This window comes from Canis lupus, chromosome 19 (assembly GCF_011100685.1).
Source record: "Canis lupus familiaris isolate Mischka breed German Shepherd chromosome 19, alternate assembly UU_Cfam_GSD_1.0, whole genome shotgun sequence".
Taxonomy (NCBI): Eukaryota; Metazoa; Chordata; class Mammalia; order Carnivora; family Canidae; genus Canis; species Canis lupus.
In genome coordinates, this window is record NC_049240.1 from 35,876,222 (window position 1) to 35,893,013 (window position 16,792).

General features: G+C 37.2%; 2 protein-coding genes across 52 annotated transcripts in view; one reads left to right on the plus strand and one right to left on the minus strand.

The window, feature by feature from the left end:
* DPP10 (dipeptidyl peptidase like 10) overlaps positions 1-16,792 on the minus strand; it is a 1,276,525-nt gene that overhangs the window by 978,449 nt on the left and 281,284 nt on the right. The window lies entirely within an intron of this gene.
* Positions 1-16,792, plus strand: part of LOC111091159 — a 96,859-nt gene that overhangs the window by 41,565 nt on the left and 38,502 nt on the right. For 21 of the 50 annotated variants that reach the window (XR_005374152.1, XR_005374159.1, XR_005374147.1 and 18 more), the window contains one exon: positions 4,201-4,315. Coding sequence is in view for 18 of the 50 variants with exons in the window: in XM_038565006.1 (XP_038420934.1) it covers positions 4,201-4,315 (115 nt within the window). In the remaining 32 variants the exon portion in view is untranslated. Of the gene's footprint in view, positions 1-918; positions 4,069-4,200; positions 4,316-5,396; positions 5,581-6,023; positions 6,056-12,081; positions 12,169-16,792 lie in introns of those variants that run through there. The other 29 variants (XR_005374142.1, XR_005374141.1, XR_005374143.1 and 26 more) reach the window with 9 other exon arrangements.

The window sequence follows — 16,792 nt, forward strand, 5'->3', positions numbered from 1 at the left end:
AAGTGATCAGAAATACAGATATATTGCACTAAAATGTTTAGGCTTTATTTTCTCAGTTTGTACCATGTAGCATATAGCCAAAAGCAAACAGTAAGTTAGGTCATTTTTTGCAAGTAATTTAAGTCCTTGATTCTGACCAAGTAAAATGAAGGGAAAAATAATCTTGACCCAAGTTATCAGTACTGGCTCTTTTCAGAATTCGAATTATCTAAATAATTAAAATTTTCTGATTTTAATGAACTTTGTCTTTCATGAAATAAAACATTTAATGTTATTTTTCTAAATGGCATCCAATTACTTGGAATCATTAAAATATCTTCAACTAACTCTGCAAACGTTTGCCTGGGTTTGCCCTGCATAGATGTTCACTGATTTATTCATTTATTCATCAATTGTTTACCAAAGAGAAAGGGTAAGCTAGGAATCGTGCTAGGCAGTGGGGAGACAGGACAAATGACAAATTTTGTACGTGAGAAATTTAGACTTTAACCAGACATATAAGTTGATTTATCTTCATATTATGTAATTGTGAGGAGGCATGAGCATGCTTGCAGTTTAGGAGGAGGAAATCAGGATAGAGGGAGCTGTGTGATAGTGCCTAAAATGGGGCAGTTGAAAATGCAAAATCCAGAGGAAATAGAAGAAGGTGAGTCCTGAGAATAGTAACAATAGGTTTGGATAGGACCTGAAATCCACCTTCCAACTCAAATAGGGAGAAAATATGAATATCAGAAGACCTAGAGAGATTTTGGGAGGTGGCTATAGATTGAGAGTGAACCTTGAGAAATTATCCTTTGAAGTTCCAAAGGCTCCTAATAATTGTGCTAGTCAATGACTGTGTATCTTAGAAAAAATTAATTAACAACTGTAATTTATAAGCAAGATTTATGTGCTTTTTTCTCACAAATTCAGGTTTTTGTTTGGTACCTCAACTGCCTGCAGAGTTCCTCTAGGAAGTTACCTCGGAAGCTTTGAAAGGGCCAGGGTATTTCCCACCATTGATGGTGATGCCTGGTTATAAGCAAAATCCTCTGTCACTCTTATGAAAAGTCGATTTGCTTGCACATTAAAAAAAAATCTCAAAAGGAGAGGGATGGAACCAATCTGGATAACAATCAGTATGTTTATTATCTCTTAAAATAGAGAAAGGAGAGTGAAACTGTTGAAAGATTTTTATATTACCTGAACTCTTGAAACCTCTGAACCCTTGCTTATTTTAAGGAAACCAAAATAGGACTAACCCAGCAGAAAATATTCACCTCTGCCTTTTTGTAAACACTGAAAACTATCTGGTCTAAGCAGGGAAACGCTATAAAAACTGGGTGTCATTATTATAATAGTTCTATATTTTTCTGGGCCAGAACTCTTTTTCTTTTGTTGTTGTTATTTTTGGATAACAGTAAAAGTAAATACAAGGATGTGCTTTTATGGACAGAATTGTGTCTCCTCCAAAATTCCTTTGTCGAAGCCCGGGCCCCTAGGATCCCAAAAGATGACTCTGTATGGATCTTGGGCCTTGAAAGAGGTAATTAAGTTAAAATGGGGTGTTAATAGAATACCCTAATTCAATCCGACTGGCGTCTATAAAAAGAGGAGATACCAGGGATGGGCATGTACAGAGAATGCCAGGTGAGGACACCGGGAGAAGATCGCCACCTGCTGGCCAAGGAGAGGAGTCCAGAAGAAACCAGACCTGCTGATCCATTGACCTTGGTCTTCCAGTCTCCAGAACTGTGAGACCATAAATTTCTGCAGCTTAAGCCACCCAGCCTGTGGTAATTTGTTATGATAGGTGTTGCAAAGTAAGTAATGTATATACCATGCCCCAAAGATAAGGATTTCCACCTGTTCCAAGGTAGAGCAAGAATTCAGAGGTATAGTATTTTAGGAGACCTTCTTAGACATTTTCCTATGATAATTCTTCCTGCCTCCGGGAAGCAATTGGCTTAACAAACCAATGTTACTAAAAGTGTGGTACCCCAAGGCCTTGTCCATTTTATCTCAAGAAATGATTTATGTTAAATTCTTTCTTTGGAAGGAAATGAAAGCAACTGAATCTTTCTCTGGAATGATTATGTTTGCTTCTCTAGGGTAATTCTATTTGAAAACAGCAAAATCTAGCCTTTCTGGCCCTGAATGAGAAAATAAAAGTTGATAGTGGATGGCATCACTACCAACATCCAAAATATAAAGAAGAGGGTCAGAGAGCCTCCTGCCATTTCTGGAGAAACGACTGACTGAGTCATATCTACAAGGCTCTACTGTGGATGAACTTTTTTTCTCCTTATCTGTACCCTCCTGAAGCTGGAAGTCTTGTCAGCTCAGGCATTTGAAACAAAAACCCAAAACTTCTCTAACAAAAGCCTGAGAACCAGGGCTGGAAATAGGTGCCATTGTTTGATGTTATGAGTAGGAAAGAAAGAGATCTTGTTTTCATTGATTTCCAGTTCTTTACATTACGTCCTAAATATTTTGGTAAAGAACCGGTTAATTTATTTGGACTTGGAAAAAAATGAGAATGCCTTCACCAGTCTTAACCAAAGACACCAAAACAAGTAGAAAATGTAATCAACTACTGACTGATGAGGAGAGATGGAATAACACAGTGTCTGAAGAAGAATGGCGAATGCTGGAGAGGTTTGCTGTGAAGAGATGGGTCCAGAAAGCAAGTGGAAAAAAAAAAAAAAAAAAGAAAGCAAGTGGAAAAGCTGTCCAATGATATAGAGTGTGCAACTGAAATTGAGAGCAAAATTTGTAGTGACTCCTAGCCAACCTTAAGACTCCATACTATTTCCCTTACTCCACCCTACAATCTCTGTCTTCAAACAATCACTAAGACCTGCCCTTTTTAGTGCCTATCAAATGTGTGGTCTCTGCTTTTCCTTCTGCCTCTGCTTAATTCACATTGTCTTCTCCTCTTTCATGGAGGCAGTGATACAGTGGATGGAGTTCATATCTTGACTGTAACACTTACTGGTTGTGGACCTGAGCAAGTTATTTAAACTTCCTAACAGAAATTTTTCTTACCTCTGCAATCAATATATTAATATGATATTAATATAGCCTACATTAGAGCATTATTATAAAGACTAAATGAAATTTGTGTAAAATGCTTGGCATATACTAAGAGTAAATACTAGCTGTCATTATTAGCTATCATATAAAATTATATAGAAAAACAAACAAAACAAGAAAAATTAAGGTGTTCTTCCCTCAAGCATTGCCCCCGTTCAATCCGCAGTATATTCTGTAGCCAGAATGGACCTTCTAAAATGCAAATTATATTGAGTCACTTTTCTGCTGAAAAGCCATTAATTGGTTCATCATCATATTAACATATACAACACACTCCTTAGCAACATTAACAAACTCCTTCTTGATTTGGCCCCAGCTTACATCTCCAACACAATCTTCTGCCATTTTACTCTCCTTCATTCCCTCTACTTAGTTCTGGAGCCATATTAATTTATCTGATCCATCAAATTTGTTGCATTCTGTTTTCCTTTGGGGATTCTCCGCTGTCATCTGTCACTGACTTGGACTAGAATTCCCCCTTTCTCCCATTTCCTGAGCCTTGGACTCAGCTTAAACACTACTTCTTGAAGGGAGTATTCCTTGACTTCAGCACTAAGGTCAACTGTCCCTCCTATGAACCATTACCCACTACTTCCCTTCTCAGTGCATGTCCCATGCTACTGACCAACAGCTGCCTGTTACATGGTCTGTTTTCTCAATTGGAGTATAAACTCAGAAGTTCTAGAACTAAGCCTTCTGGCATTCCAAGGTTCTAGCACTGAGGGCCACTCAACCATGATAGCTGTAACTGAGGAAGAGTAGCGCTACAGAACTGCTCATCGTGACAAAATATATTGCTCAGGACCAATGCATTCTTGGAAATTCGATGGCACTTAACTAAACCCTAATAAATAATTTTAGCAAACCTCAAAAAAGAAAATGTTAATTGGGTAGGAGGGGGAGTTTAGGACACAATATGGACAAATCAGAGAGATATGGGTAATTATACTGTCCGGGGGTAATGATGCCATGACTTATGAACCTAAATAGCAGGTTCGTTTGACAAGTCTATGCTCACAGCAGAGATGGATGCATTAAGGATATTAAAATCCTCCTTTAATTTCTTGTGATCTAATATTATGTTCATCAAACACATTTCTAATTTTAATTTGACTCTCCATTTAGATTCACCAAAAAGACTACGTGTGCATCAGCTAACAGACTCTCAGGCTGGCCCTTTACCTCTGCTGCTCATAGCAAATTGAAAAACCAAAAACCAGAAACCAAAAAACCTGACATGGTAAGTAATATTGAGAGGAGTCTCTCATGGCTTGGTTAAAAAGAAGTCATCTCTAAATTTAAAAAAAGAAAGAAATTAAAAAGTAAAAGGACACCTGACTGGCTCAATCAGTAGAACATGTGACTCTTGATCTTGGGGTCATGAGTCTGAACCCCACGTTGGGCACAGAGTTTACTTTAAAAATTCTACAAGTAAGAATAGAAATAAATAGGGGCACCTGGGTGGCTCAGTGGTTGAGCATCTGCCTTTGGCTCAAGGTGTGATCCTAGGCTTCTGGTATTGAGTCCCACATGGGGCTCCCTGCGGGGAGCCTGCTTCTCCCTCTGCCTATGTCTCTGCCTCTCTTTCTGTGTCTCTCATTGATAAATAAATAAAAATCTTTTTAAAAAAGAAATAAATAAAATATAAAAAGATCATCTCTGAGGTACTGATCAAGTCTGGATGCCATGCCAAAATGAACTTTACAGATCCACTGAATTAAGATGGAATTCAAAATGTGTGGCCACACCAAGGGACTCCCTTTCCTTGAGGTGCTCTGAGAAGGGTCAGTGTTTGTCTGCGGTTTTGCTCTTTGTGGTCGTGTTATTTTATTCCATGGAATAATGGTCCCATTATCTACCATCCACTGTAAAACCACACAATTAATTAATAAAACAGAAATTTTTCTGGACTAGACTTCAGTCAATGCCCAGTAAAGTGGCAAAATTACTTCTTTCAAGTCTTTATGCTTTTTAAGTGTGATTGACTTTTCACCTCCAGCTTTTGTTTCCTTCCTTTCTTTTCCCATTGGAACAGTTAGCCTCCATTATATTTTTATTATGCATCTATTCTATCTGAGAACAATTAAAAATCATTTGCAAAGCTTCCTTTCTCTTTGTATAAGTTGTAAACCTTGCTGAAAGAGAAATTACTTTAAAATAAAGCTATTTTCCTGAAGATTTCTATGGTATTGCAAGAAGGCAGAAATTCAAATGATGTTGGGGGAAAAATACTACTTTATTTCTCACTGATTATTCTGATCCATATTTAAGGGATTGCTTTCTTTCATGTTCCCCTTCTTTGTTCACCCTGGCTCCTCAAGTGCATTTATAGCTTTAAGCTATAAAGAAGACCATGGAATTGGTAAATCCTCCTACAGGGTATTATCTGAAGATTTGCTCCACATTTTGAAGTGTAGATAACAATAGCTGTCTCAACACCTATATCTCTAGTTCTCAAAGGTGAGTGTGTACCACAATTACCTGAAAAGCTTGGAATACCCAGATTTATTGACCCTCGCCTAGAACTTCTGACCAGTAATTCTGAGGTAGGGCTGGAACCAACATTTTTTTTCTTTTCTTTCTTTTTTTTTTTTTTTTTTTTTTTTCTTTTTTGGAACCAACATTTCTTTAAAAATTTCCAGGTAACTCTGATGCTGCAGTTCTGGGGACTGACCCACGTTAGGCCATTACCTTTTAGTTCTCATGGCAATAAATGTGGCCAAAGACCAGAAAAGGGCCAGTCTCACTCTTAGTTCTGGTAAGCTTCAGTGCGTCCTGGGTTCATTGCATCCTGGAAGTAAAAGCCATCCATAACTGGGTTAGTGTGCCCCACCCACAGGTAAAACTCAGAAGTTTTAGGGATGAATTTTACCGAGAATCATTTCATTTTTAGTGATAAACTTCTAGCTGCTGCTCATAATCTACAAAATGGCTTATTCTCTCTATAGGTTTCCATGGAGCTGTCATATGAGTCTATTCAGTAAGCAGTACTGCCACCTTCTGATTTTCTATTGAAAATGTAAATTTAAAAGTTTAGCTTTTTGTTGAATGTATTACGTACTCAGCAAGTATTTATTTTAACATCTTTTCTTCATGAATTCTTTTTCTCCCTTGGGCCTCTTATTTCAAATGCCACTTATTGTTTCCTGTTTACACATTTCTATACAAAGCTCTTGCGCTATAATCATAGCCTCTTAGCCTTTTATAAACTCTGTTCCAGTGAAACCTCCTTCCCTACATGGGTCTGGAGTCATGTGCCAAAAAATATACCAAAGATTACAAAGTTTCTTGTGAGTGGGTTGGTTTTCAAAGACTATTTCAAAAGAGGCATCAAACCCCAGTGTACAGTCTTTTTATAAAACTCATTTTAAAAAATACCTTTATTTTAGCTATTCATAGCTACCTAACAGAGATTTTTCCTCAAAACACCCCCTGTCTCTATCTCTGATATTTTATAGGACCCAAAAATATTGAATGGAAAGCTCTCAGTTTATTTTCCTTTTAGGGAATAATAAATTACTAGAACTTGTTGGAAGTAGAGAATTAATATAATCAAATCCCATGATTTTTGTCTCATAGAGAAAGGTCAAATGTTCCCTCAAGGTCATGAGTATTTAGTGCCAGAACTGGGATTCGTTCCAAATACAATCTGGACAGGCCTGGCTCACAGAAGTACAAACACCACCTCTGGGCCATTCCTTTGTCCAAAGGAATCCAAGGTTGGGAATGACCAAGCCCAGTTCATGTTTCCACCCCTGTGACCAAGGTTCAAGGTTTCTAACCTGATGGCAGAAAGTCATGCCTTTGAAAACAGCCTGGGTTCAGAATAAGGCCACTCTTCTGGATTCACTAAACTAGAAAAAAGGCACAGTTGGAGCTCAGAGTAGGTTTTGATTACAGAGCCCTAGAGCATTCAATCCTCCACTGCCCTGAGTTAGGAGTACAGGTAGGACATAAACACATGGTCTTGAGGGGAAAGTGATGATTTTCTACATCTTCTCCTCACAACTCTTCTGACACGATGAGGGCACCATGATCCTTTTCTCTGCCTCACACTCAATCACCCTTCCTCCTGAGTAGGCTGTCAGCCAGTAAGTCTATGAAAGACTGTTCCACACTATGTTTTCAGACTTTAAGAAGATGGAGAAGAGTGAAAGGACAAGACCAATGTTAAAAGCCTGACTCTTATTTGTACAATTGCCATTTCTCTATTAGTACAAAATTGTTCTTGATCATGAGCAAATTAAGCTCTGTGCCTCAGTCTTACCATCTGACATTGGATATGAGTCCTGTCTCACAGGATTATATGAAAATTAAGTGAACGCTGACTACAGTAACAGAGAGATAGAAGACACTTAGTAAATAGTGTCTCTCACTGCAATTATTTGCATTATTATCATTATCACCTCAAAAAAAAGGTGTTCAGGGTCTGACAGATCCTATCTGCAGCACCACTTTAGAACTACCTCTGTTCCCTACTTGTAGGACTCCTTTACTACACAAACCTTGAATAATTTGGGCTAAAAAAGCTGATTGGATTTGTGCAGCCATCAGGGAACAATGTGTTGGTTTTCCTAGGAGTGAATATTTGAAATCAGCCATTAGGGAAAAATAACTTTCAAAATGCCCTGTGTCCATTTGCAAGGCCAACAGTGGCCAGTGGTTTGGGTACCATGTTTACAGAGGAACCAGGCCTGCCATTTAACATATCACAGGGCTCCTTTTATTTTTATCCTTTAAAAATAACCTGCTGGATCATACATGACATCCAATCCTGCCTTATTAACTAGAAACTAAATGAGCATTTGAGAAATTTAATTGAAAGCGATACTCAGAATGCTAATAAGCCCTAGTAGTCAGGAGGGAGATTGATGTTCCCAGCTGCAAACCCAGCCTGGAGGAAGAGTCTCTGAAGACCTTGTCACCAGAGGCAGACTAAACTTCTATTTGCTGCCATAGCATTCCTCACAGGCTCCCTTCCACCGGCTCTCCCAGCCATCCACCTGCTCCTCAAATTCTTGCTCAGTCTCCCCCAGAGAGGCCTCTGCCTACTGGCTCCCTAGCAAATCAAGCACCAGGCCAACAGTGCAGTGTTGCTGTCAAAAAAGAAAAATAGTTCCTCTGAATGAGACTGTTAAGTAAAATTTAAAAAAAAAAAAAGCAATGCTAGAAAAATGAGAGTTCAAGCATTTGAATCCCTTCCTTTTCCATGCAGAAAACCTAGAAAACCATATATGTCCTCAGCTCTAAGAAATAACATCTTTATGAAAACACACGTGAAGATATTGACTGTGTGATTCAAACCATTTATGTGTATATTGAAAGAAAGTTTTCCATTCCCAGGGGTTAATAATATTAGAGAATCCCAATCACACTTCGGTCTTTAATCACATCTGTTCATAAAACATTTCCAGAAACAAGGATATTCTTGAGTTTTCCTTTTTCCTACACAATCCAAAAGCCTGCTGACCTGCTTCAATCTTAAAAGGTGTCCAGTTGGAGCTAAAGCATTGCTACTGACATATCTGATGATTTCTGTGATTTGAATATATATATATATATATATTCAGTACATTTATTTTGTCTTTCTATTATTAAGCACAAAAAATAAAGCAAAGTAAAAATTTCCAATAGTCACAAAAAATATTTCAGTATAGACAAAAATGGAGAAAAACATGAAACAGAAGAACTAATTAGAAGGCCACCTTTGTCAAGTCTAATTTAAAATGTTTATTCCCTAGTGGCTTTTGGAAACTTGTATTTGGCCTATTATAAAAGAGGCATTGAAAGTGTCATCCAATAACAGATCAAAGTGTGAATTGTACGAAATGTTGAGGAAGTGAGTATTTCAAAGCACAAACCACTCCCCACTACCACTTGCCTTGGGACCTAACATTGATTTAAGGAATCACTGGTTCATCTGAGACACTTGGCTGACTACTTTAGTTTTTCTCAAATGAATTGCAAGACTTTTGCTGAAACCACTTCTGTTCGATTATGCACTGGACCTCTTACAAGATAAAAAGAAGGCTTTATTCTTACCTGTCATTTTGGTCTAGAGGAGTCAAGGAAGTGTATTTTAGAGGTTATGAGCGAGTGCTCTGGGGAATGATTGACCCTGATCAAATTTATTCCCTAACACTTACTAACCAAGCAAACAAATCTTGAAAGCAGTTTCTTTTTCCTTAAAAAAGGGATGATAATAATATCTATTCCAGAAGACTTTAAGGGATTAAATAATTTACATCGAGTGCAGTGGATCTAGCACATAGTAATGCTCAGGAAATATTAGCCACCTTTATCAACCTCACCATCACATCAAATACTTTAGAAGCCATGGGGAAGAGCTCAGACTTTCTTCTGCAGAAGATGGAGAGCAATGGAAGGAGCAGTTGCATCATTAGATGTGGCCTTTGAATCACGGAGATTATGTGGAAGATGGATCTAAGCGAGGCAGGCCTGGAGGCAGGAAGATCAAATAGGAGGCTATTCTACAGCTCCTGCTTTGGTCAGGGTTGACCTACAGAATCAGAGTACTAGCCAAGGACACCAGAGGTAAGGTTCACAACTGAGTGATAGGGAAAAGCAAGTAAAGAAGAGCCACAAAAGAGCCAACATACTTGTTCAGTCAGTTATGGTTGTCTGCACTCTCAAAACTGTGCTTTCAAATACTGGCAAAACAAGACGAAAAAGTCTATTCAAACCTTCCCACTGAAAAAGATAAAAACTTGCACATAGCCAAATTAAAAATTAAAATTGATGTCATTCCAAATGCTTAATTCAGAAATAGCAAGATTTCTTTTGGAAGCTGTCAGCTTTGACAGCAACATCTTTTGTTTATAAGAATGTATTGGTAAGGCCCTTGCTACTTTTCAAAGCATCTTCTCAGTAAATCTGCAAGAAAAGTAGGGCAGACCTTAGAGAAGAACTAGAGAATGAAAGTATGCCCTAGAAGAGCCATTGGAGGCAATCTAGTCTAACTTCTATTATATGCATGATTTTGGAACATAGGGAAAAGCAGTGACTTCTTCCTCCAGGCATTGAGAATTAGCATAATCAGGACAGGACAGGTAATGCTGTATAACATACAAACCCCAACATCTCTGTGGCTTAACCTTTGCAAATATTTCTTGCTTATACAAACTGTTGCCATTTGGGCAGCTCACCAGGGCAGTGCTCTTTTAAGACATGACTTTCTTCTAAGACATCATTTTATAGACTTCTGCAGTTCCCATCTTGTGAGCTCATCCTCCATATATGTATCCTTTTAGAATCACTGGGCTAGATGAAGAGAGAGCTGATGGGTTGCCAGAGGTAGTCATGCCCCTAGCTCAGAAATAGCATTTGTAAATTCTGCTCATAGTCTATTGTGAGAACTAGTAACATGGTCTTGTGCAAAAGTCTGGAAAATGCAGTATTTCGTGTGTCCAGAAAGTAGAGAAGAATCAGATATGGATGGGTATCATTAATCTCTACCATAGCAGTAGTCCAAAACTCAGGATTCCTGATGGCCTCTTTCTAATAGCACATGGCTTCTGGGAACTATCTCTCACTTCAATAGATGCTGGAAATTGGGGAAGGCTAATTGAAAATTTCAGAAAACTCTAATATTATCTGGACTCTAAACAATTATTTCCTCAATTTTAAGAAAATAATCAAAAAAAAAGAACTTTGTTCCTTCCAAATATAATTGACTATCTTAAAAAAAAAAAAAAAAAAAAAAAGAATTACTGAGTTTCCAGGAGATGCCATCGTTACTTTCCCTTTTAATCCTTGCAACAAGTTACTGACATGGGTATTATCAGCCCCAGTTTAGATAAATACATTTTGGTTGCAAATTACAGAGTTAATAGATCACCTCAAGTGAAAAAAATAAAAACTAAAGAGAGAAATTATACCAAAGAGACTCAGGGCTAATGAAGACTAGGATAGGAAACGTCATCAGGAAACAACACTTTTGACAGACTGGAATTGGGCCTGATTCAGAATTTGTTGGCACTCACTCAAGGGCCACACTGTCTTCTGTGAGCAACGTTCAACTTCTATTTCTCTTTCTATATGCCTGTCCTCCACCTTCTGCCACTGCCCACTGTTTTCTGCTTTTAGTTTCTGAACACTTTATCATTTCTGCTTGCAAATATCTCAGAATCATTCACCAGTCCTCTGTGCATCTTGGCAACCTTAAGTTACAGCCATTCCCCTTACTACTAACTGGCTTTGTCTCTAAACATCCTAGATGCAAATTTCAAAATACTGGATATCTGGTTAATTTTAATGAACCGGGCCTTGTAAGTCCCATGTCACCAGACCATATATGGATCAGCTGCTCCCAACTATGCACAAACCTATGCACCTGTGTCCTGGTTAAAGAAGTTGAGAAGCAGTGGACATGGGCACTCAGACTCAGCAGGAGCAAGGGCAGGGAAGCTTTCTGCAGAAAGTGGGGTGTGCAGGCAGATTGCAATGGATATGGCTTAATATTGTGTCAGTCAGTATTGTGGTCTAAATGTTTCCCCCTACTACCACCAAATTCCCATGTTAAAATCCTACTCTCCCCCCACCCCCCGGCAGAAGTGATGGTATGAGTAATTGTGGAGTCCTCAAGAATGGAAGCATGGGCCCTGCTCCTACCCTTTTCCCCTCAACACTATGCAGAAGTCATGCCTTCATCCGGAATTCCAATGGAAACTCCTTCCCAAGCCTCTGCATTCAAAAACAACTAGGAATCACTGAGAAAAAAAAAATTTTTTTTTTCCCTGCAGGACTGCTAGGGGGTAACTTTTTTTTTCCTTTTTTTAAATAGAGGATGATTTTAGCTTGTCCTAGAACCTGTTGCCCTTCTTGTCAGGGTAGGACATCGCAAATGAATAAAATGCTCGCACCTCCTCTTGAATTTATCCCCAAGAAAACCATCTTATCCATATAAATAAATCAGCATGTATTTATTAAAAAAAAGAGAGAGAGAGAGAGATCTCAAAGAGTTCTCTAATCCCCTTTATCCCTGAGGATACAAGGAGAAGTCTGTGACTGAGAAGAGAGCCCTAACCCAACAATGCTTACATGCTGCTCTTGGATCTTCCAGCCTCCAGAACTGTAAGCAATAAATTTCTGTTGTTTATAAGACACCCACCCTGTGGTATTTTGTTATAGTAGACCAAATGGCCTGAGTCACAATGCCAGTAAATGTCAATGTGAGATTTAAATGCAAAATTACCTGCCACCTCAGGATCAAGCCGAATGAAGAAAGTATAGGCCTAATGAGTAGGCTGGAACTGAGCCTCTCCTCATTACCTTTTACTCTAGACCCTCAACCCTCAACCAGCTACATGTTGAGCTAAACAGACACCTCACAAAGGTAAAGTGTTTTTGCCAAAGATGAATAAAGTGTTTTAGGGCACATTTAGAGATATTCCTGATTGAGTGGACCAAACACTAGAAGTTAGAGTGACTGGATAAAAATAATAAGTTCTCATATTGGAACTTTGAATTTGATCTCTTGGAACACATTGAGCAGTTTAAATCTTCTCAAGTGAGAACCCTATCTGGTTTCAATGCAAGAATTACTCTTATATCCTTATTTTAAAAGTTGCAAATGTGCGTCACTATCAATACTGATGATTAAACTTTGTCACAAAATCCTACATGACATTATACAAAACACTTAACCTCTCTGCACCTCAGTTTCCACAACAGTAAAATAAAAGTAACTGTATTAAATAACCTCCTAGGGTCCTTACAGCTATAAAATTCTATGACTAGTTCACCTTACAAATTTAACATGCAAATTTCTACATCTTCTGATTACAACCAGAGACAAGATCATTTTCCTCCATGTTCATTTTAAATAACATCCAAGAATCCTCAGAGTTTCTTTTTTCATGAAACTGCAGCACTGTCCAGTATAACTTTCTGTGGTGATAGAGTCAATATCTGTCTAATAAAGTGGCCTCTGGCCACGTGTGACTATTGAGCAGTTCAAATGCAGCCAGTGCAACAGAAAAACTGAATTCTTATTTTCATTTAAATTAAAAGCAAACAGCCACATGCGGCTAGTGGATACCGCATTGAACAGTGTAGAAGAGAGGTATACGATGTGAATGACAAAAGGGAACTCAAGAAGTAATGATACAATTTTGGTGCATAAATTAATATTTGAAAACCCCTGGCTTTCATTTTTTTTTAGATTTTAGGTAACAATATATTCTGAGATGATGTTGTCCTTTTCAGAAGCAGGGAAAGAGATTGATGATTTCTCAAGCTCTAGCTCTGTGTGTCAGAAGACGGACTCATTCACTTAGATAAATATCAACATCTTCCCGAAAAGAAAATAGCAATGGTCTCTTACAAAGTGTCTCATCAGAGATTTAAGATATTTACATAAGGTATTTTGCAAAAGACAGGAGCAAGACAAAAGAGTAGACATATAAGTCTTCAGCAATTTATTGGATTTGAAATTTGGAACACTGAATTTCTAGTTTCATCTTTATCATCAATGACTATTTTCTGTAATGCTAACTTACCATTTAATGTAAAATTCACCATCAATATAATAACAGCTTTGGGAGAAGGAAGGTAGTAGTAGAGGAAAAACATGGGATTTCTGAGCTAAATAATGACACAATTAATTAAATAGGTTATTACTTAAATTTCAGTAGCAACATTTAAAAGTCTAAAACATCTCCACATATACAATCTAACAAATCCCATAAATGATTTCGTCCTTTGTGGGTCTGTAAAGCTTCTTCAAGGAAAGTCGTTTTTTATTCTCCAAACTTAGGATCTTAATTTCTTCAGCCCCTTTAGAAGTGATGGTATAATTAAACAATAGCAAGGTTTCATCTTTATTTCCTATTTGCTGCAACTCTTATTTATTTTTCTTTGATTAAATTATGTGTTTCTAAAAATTAAGTTAAATAGCCTTTCTGGAATACCGCAAGACACTTTTAACAGATGTTCTCTGCCTAAGTGATAGTCTTTTATGACGCATAGATCAATCACAAAATAGTCTTTGAAATTTCTCAGATTTACTCTGAAAGATTAAGCACTTTCTACTGCCTTTGAGGGCTTCCCGCAGTACGCGGCATGCTGTCTACCTCATATGCAATAGCTTCTCATTGCAAATGGTCTCTTAATGAAAATTTTTAAAGAAATCTTAGTAAGCTAAGAATATAAAAATAAGTTAAGATGTAATTGTTTGTGGTGCTGCCAGGAAAATTAACAGTGTGGGTGATTGGATGGGCTTCCAAGCACGGTCATAGAGACCTAGCAGGCAGGACTCCGTCCCAAATCTCTTCTTGACTTCTCACATGGCAAGTGGTTGTTGTGTTTTCAAATGTGTGTATGTCTTATATTTTAATAAATATCATAGTCATTATTTTAGGCAAGTTTCTTTAGTTGAGTCACTCATAAAATGGGATAAATGAGGCCAATTACTACTCTTCTCCAAAGAGTAGATCTTTATACTTCTAAAATACTATGATTTTTAGAGACCTTCTGAATCATCCTCTTCAACCCATTATATTTGAAATAAGAAAGATAAACTAGCTTAGGATGTAATCAAGATGACAGTTTTATTTTTATATAGAAAGACATTGCTCAACCAGAATGTTCAAGAAGAGGGATGTCCCAGGTAGCTGAAATTGCTACATAACTGAGGTGTGGTCCATATCTATTGCTGTTTATATTATGTATTTTAGTGAGTCGTATTTCCCATATACAGTTTGGTGTAAGGATAAAGCTTAGGTGAATAAGGGAAGACAACCTAGGATTTCATGATCCTTGGTTTGGGGTTTAGAATAGAAGGTTAAGAAGGAAGTGATCGAATGTGTTACCAGGGCATGTTCTAGCCCCATGTCTCTGTTGACCATACCTGCTGTTTATAGAAAAGAGCACCAAATTTCATTCACCAAATGACACACAACCAAAACATTGGTTCTTGTGTCAAACACACTTTGGTGTATAATTCTAAGCAAGCTAGTCGTAACTCCGATTTCTTTCCTTAAGCTTTTTGGAGATCAACTGAGTGATAAAAGCAAATTTTAACTTAGAGCCTTAAGTGCTCTTATATCTTTTTAAAAAAAGATACTTTCACTAGAAATTTTGCTAATATTAGCACACTGTTTTTGATATCTTCAGTCTAGTATGAAAATCAGACATCTACCACATTGATTTGGCTACTCTGTAGCATCTCGCATTATTTTCTATTTTTATCATTCATATTTATCATATCTATGATCATACTGTAAGATGGAATATTCTCTTAAGTTCATTGTGTGTATTGAGCACTTAGTGATATACATGGATACTTAGTGATATGTTAATAATCATCCATCAATGAATATACCAGCCTTATATAAATGTATACACACATACATATATACACATACATATATACACACCAGCCTGTGTGTGTTCAATGCTTTTACATCACAATAAAGTAATTACTGAATAAATAATTCTGATTAGTTGCATTCTGATTGACAATAGCCTTGCTCTAATAATCAACTTTCATTTTAATTTTTAACATGCATTTTTTATATTAGTAGTTTCAATATAAAACTACTAATACCTATGTTTTAACATTTTTTAGATTATTCATAAAGGTCTTAAAAATTTTGTTGGCAGAATAAAATATTTGTCTTTCATGAAACATTCAACGTTATTTCAAAGAAATATGGAAAAGAATATCTTATATCGATACTGAAATTTTATTTTGCGCTTTCAAGCAAGGAGGATGATCCTTTCTTATTCTAACCTTTTCAATGAATAAAGCATTAATTTTCCTCCCACTGACAACATGGCCATTAAGACATTATACATCACTTCAAAAGAGAGGTGGGGAAGATTATTTATGTCAATAAAAATTGAATTACTGAGAATTTTGCACCAGAGGGCATTTTCTTTCCAATTGTACCATTATTTTGGTTGCTTAATTACTCTCTTAATTTCAAGTGGGATCAGTGTCTTTTACAGAGCCCATATTTTTTGCTCACAGATAAGAGAAAGATTTACAGTCTATATCCTTTTTTCTGTTGTCAAATCTCTACGTGGTTCTCAGACACTCAGATAGGTAGAAGCTAGAAGATGTACTATAATATTAATACACTCATAATTTTTTAAATCGAAAGGCTGTCTTACAGATGACTTTTATCTGTCCGGGGAGACTATTCCCATTATGGAATAAGATCAATATTTTTCTTTTTTTTATTCTTAGTTGCTGTACTTTTTTTCTATCTTTCTTAGTTCTGTCTTCCTAATGATTGCTGATGGCACATGGAGTATGGAAAAGCTTAATATTTCAGGACCCTCAGAATTCATTTTGCTTTATTAGTTTAAGCTTTATAATAAGAAATAGAGGCTTACTCGGGTTGCATCAAATAATAGAGATAATACCTTCTGCAAATAATAGAGATTTACCATAATCTAGGTCTCACAGAAACCCAAAGAAAACCTTAAAAATATCCTCAGAAAAAGAACCAAACCCCAAATACACTTGAGCTTTACAGAAGCTATTACATAGTTTGGGAAACTTCAAGGAGCCAACTAAGGCCTCTGGGCACAGAAAGCTCCTTACTTTATTCTCAAGGGCATTGTTTTGGCCTTGCTCTGATGCTCAACCATCAATATGCCTGAATTACTCTCTGGTCTTCTCTGCTTCCCTCTGTGCCTACTTTGGGCATCATGAAGTCAAAGGTCCATCTCTGGTATCATCAGCTCC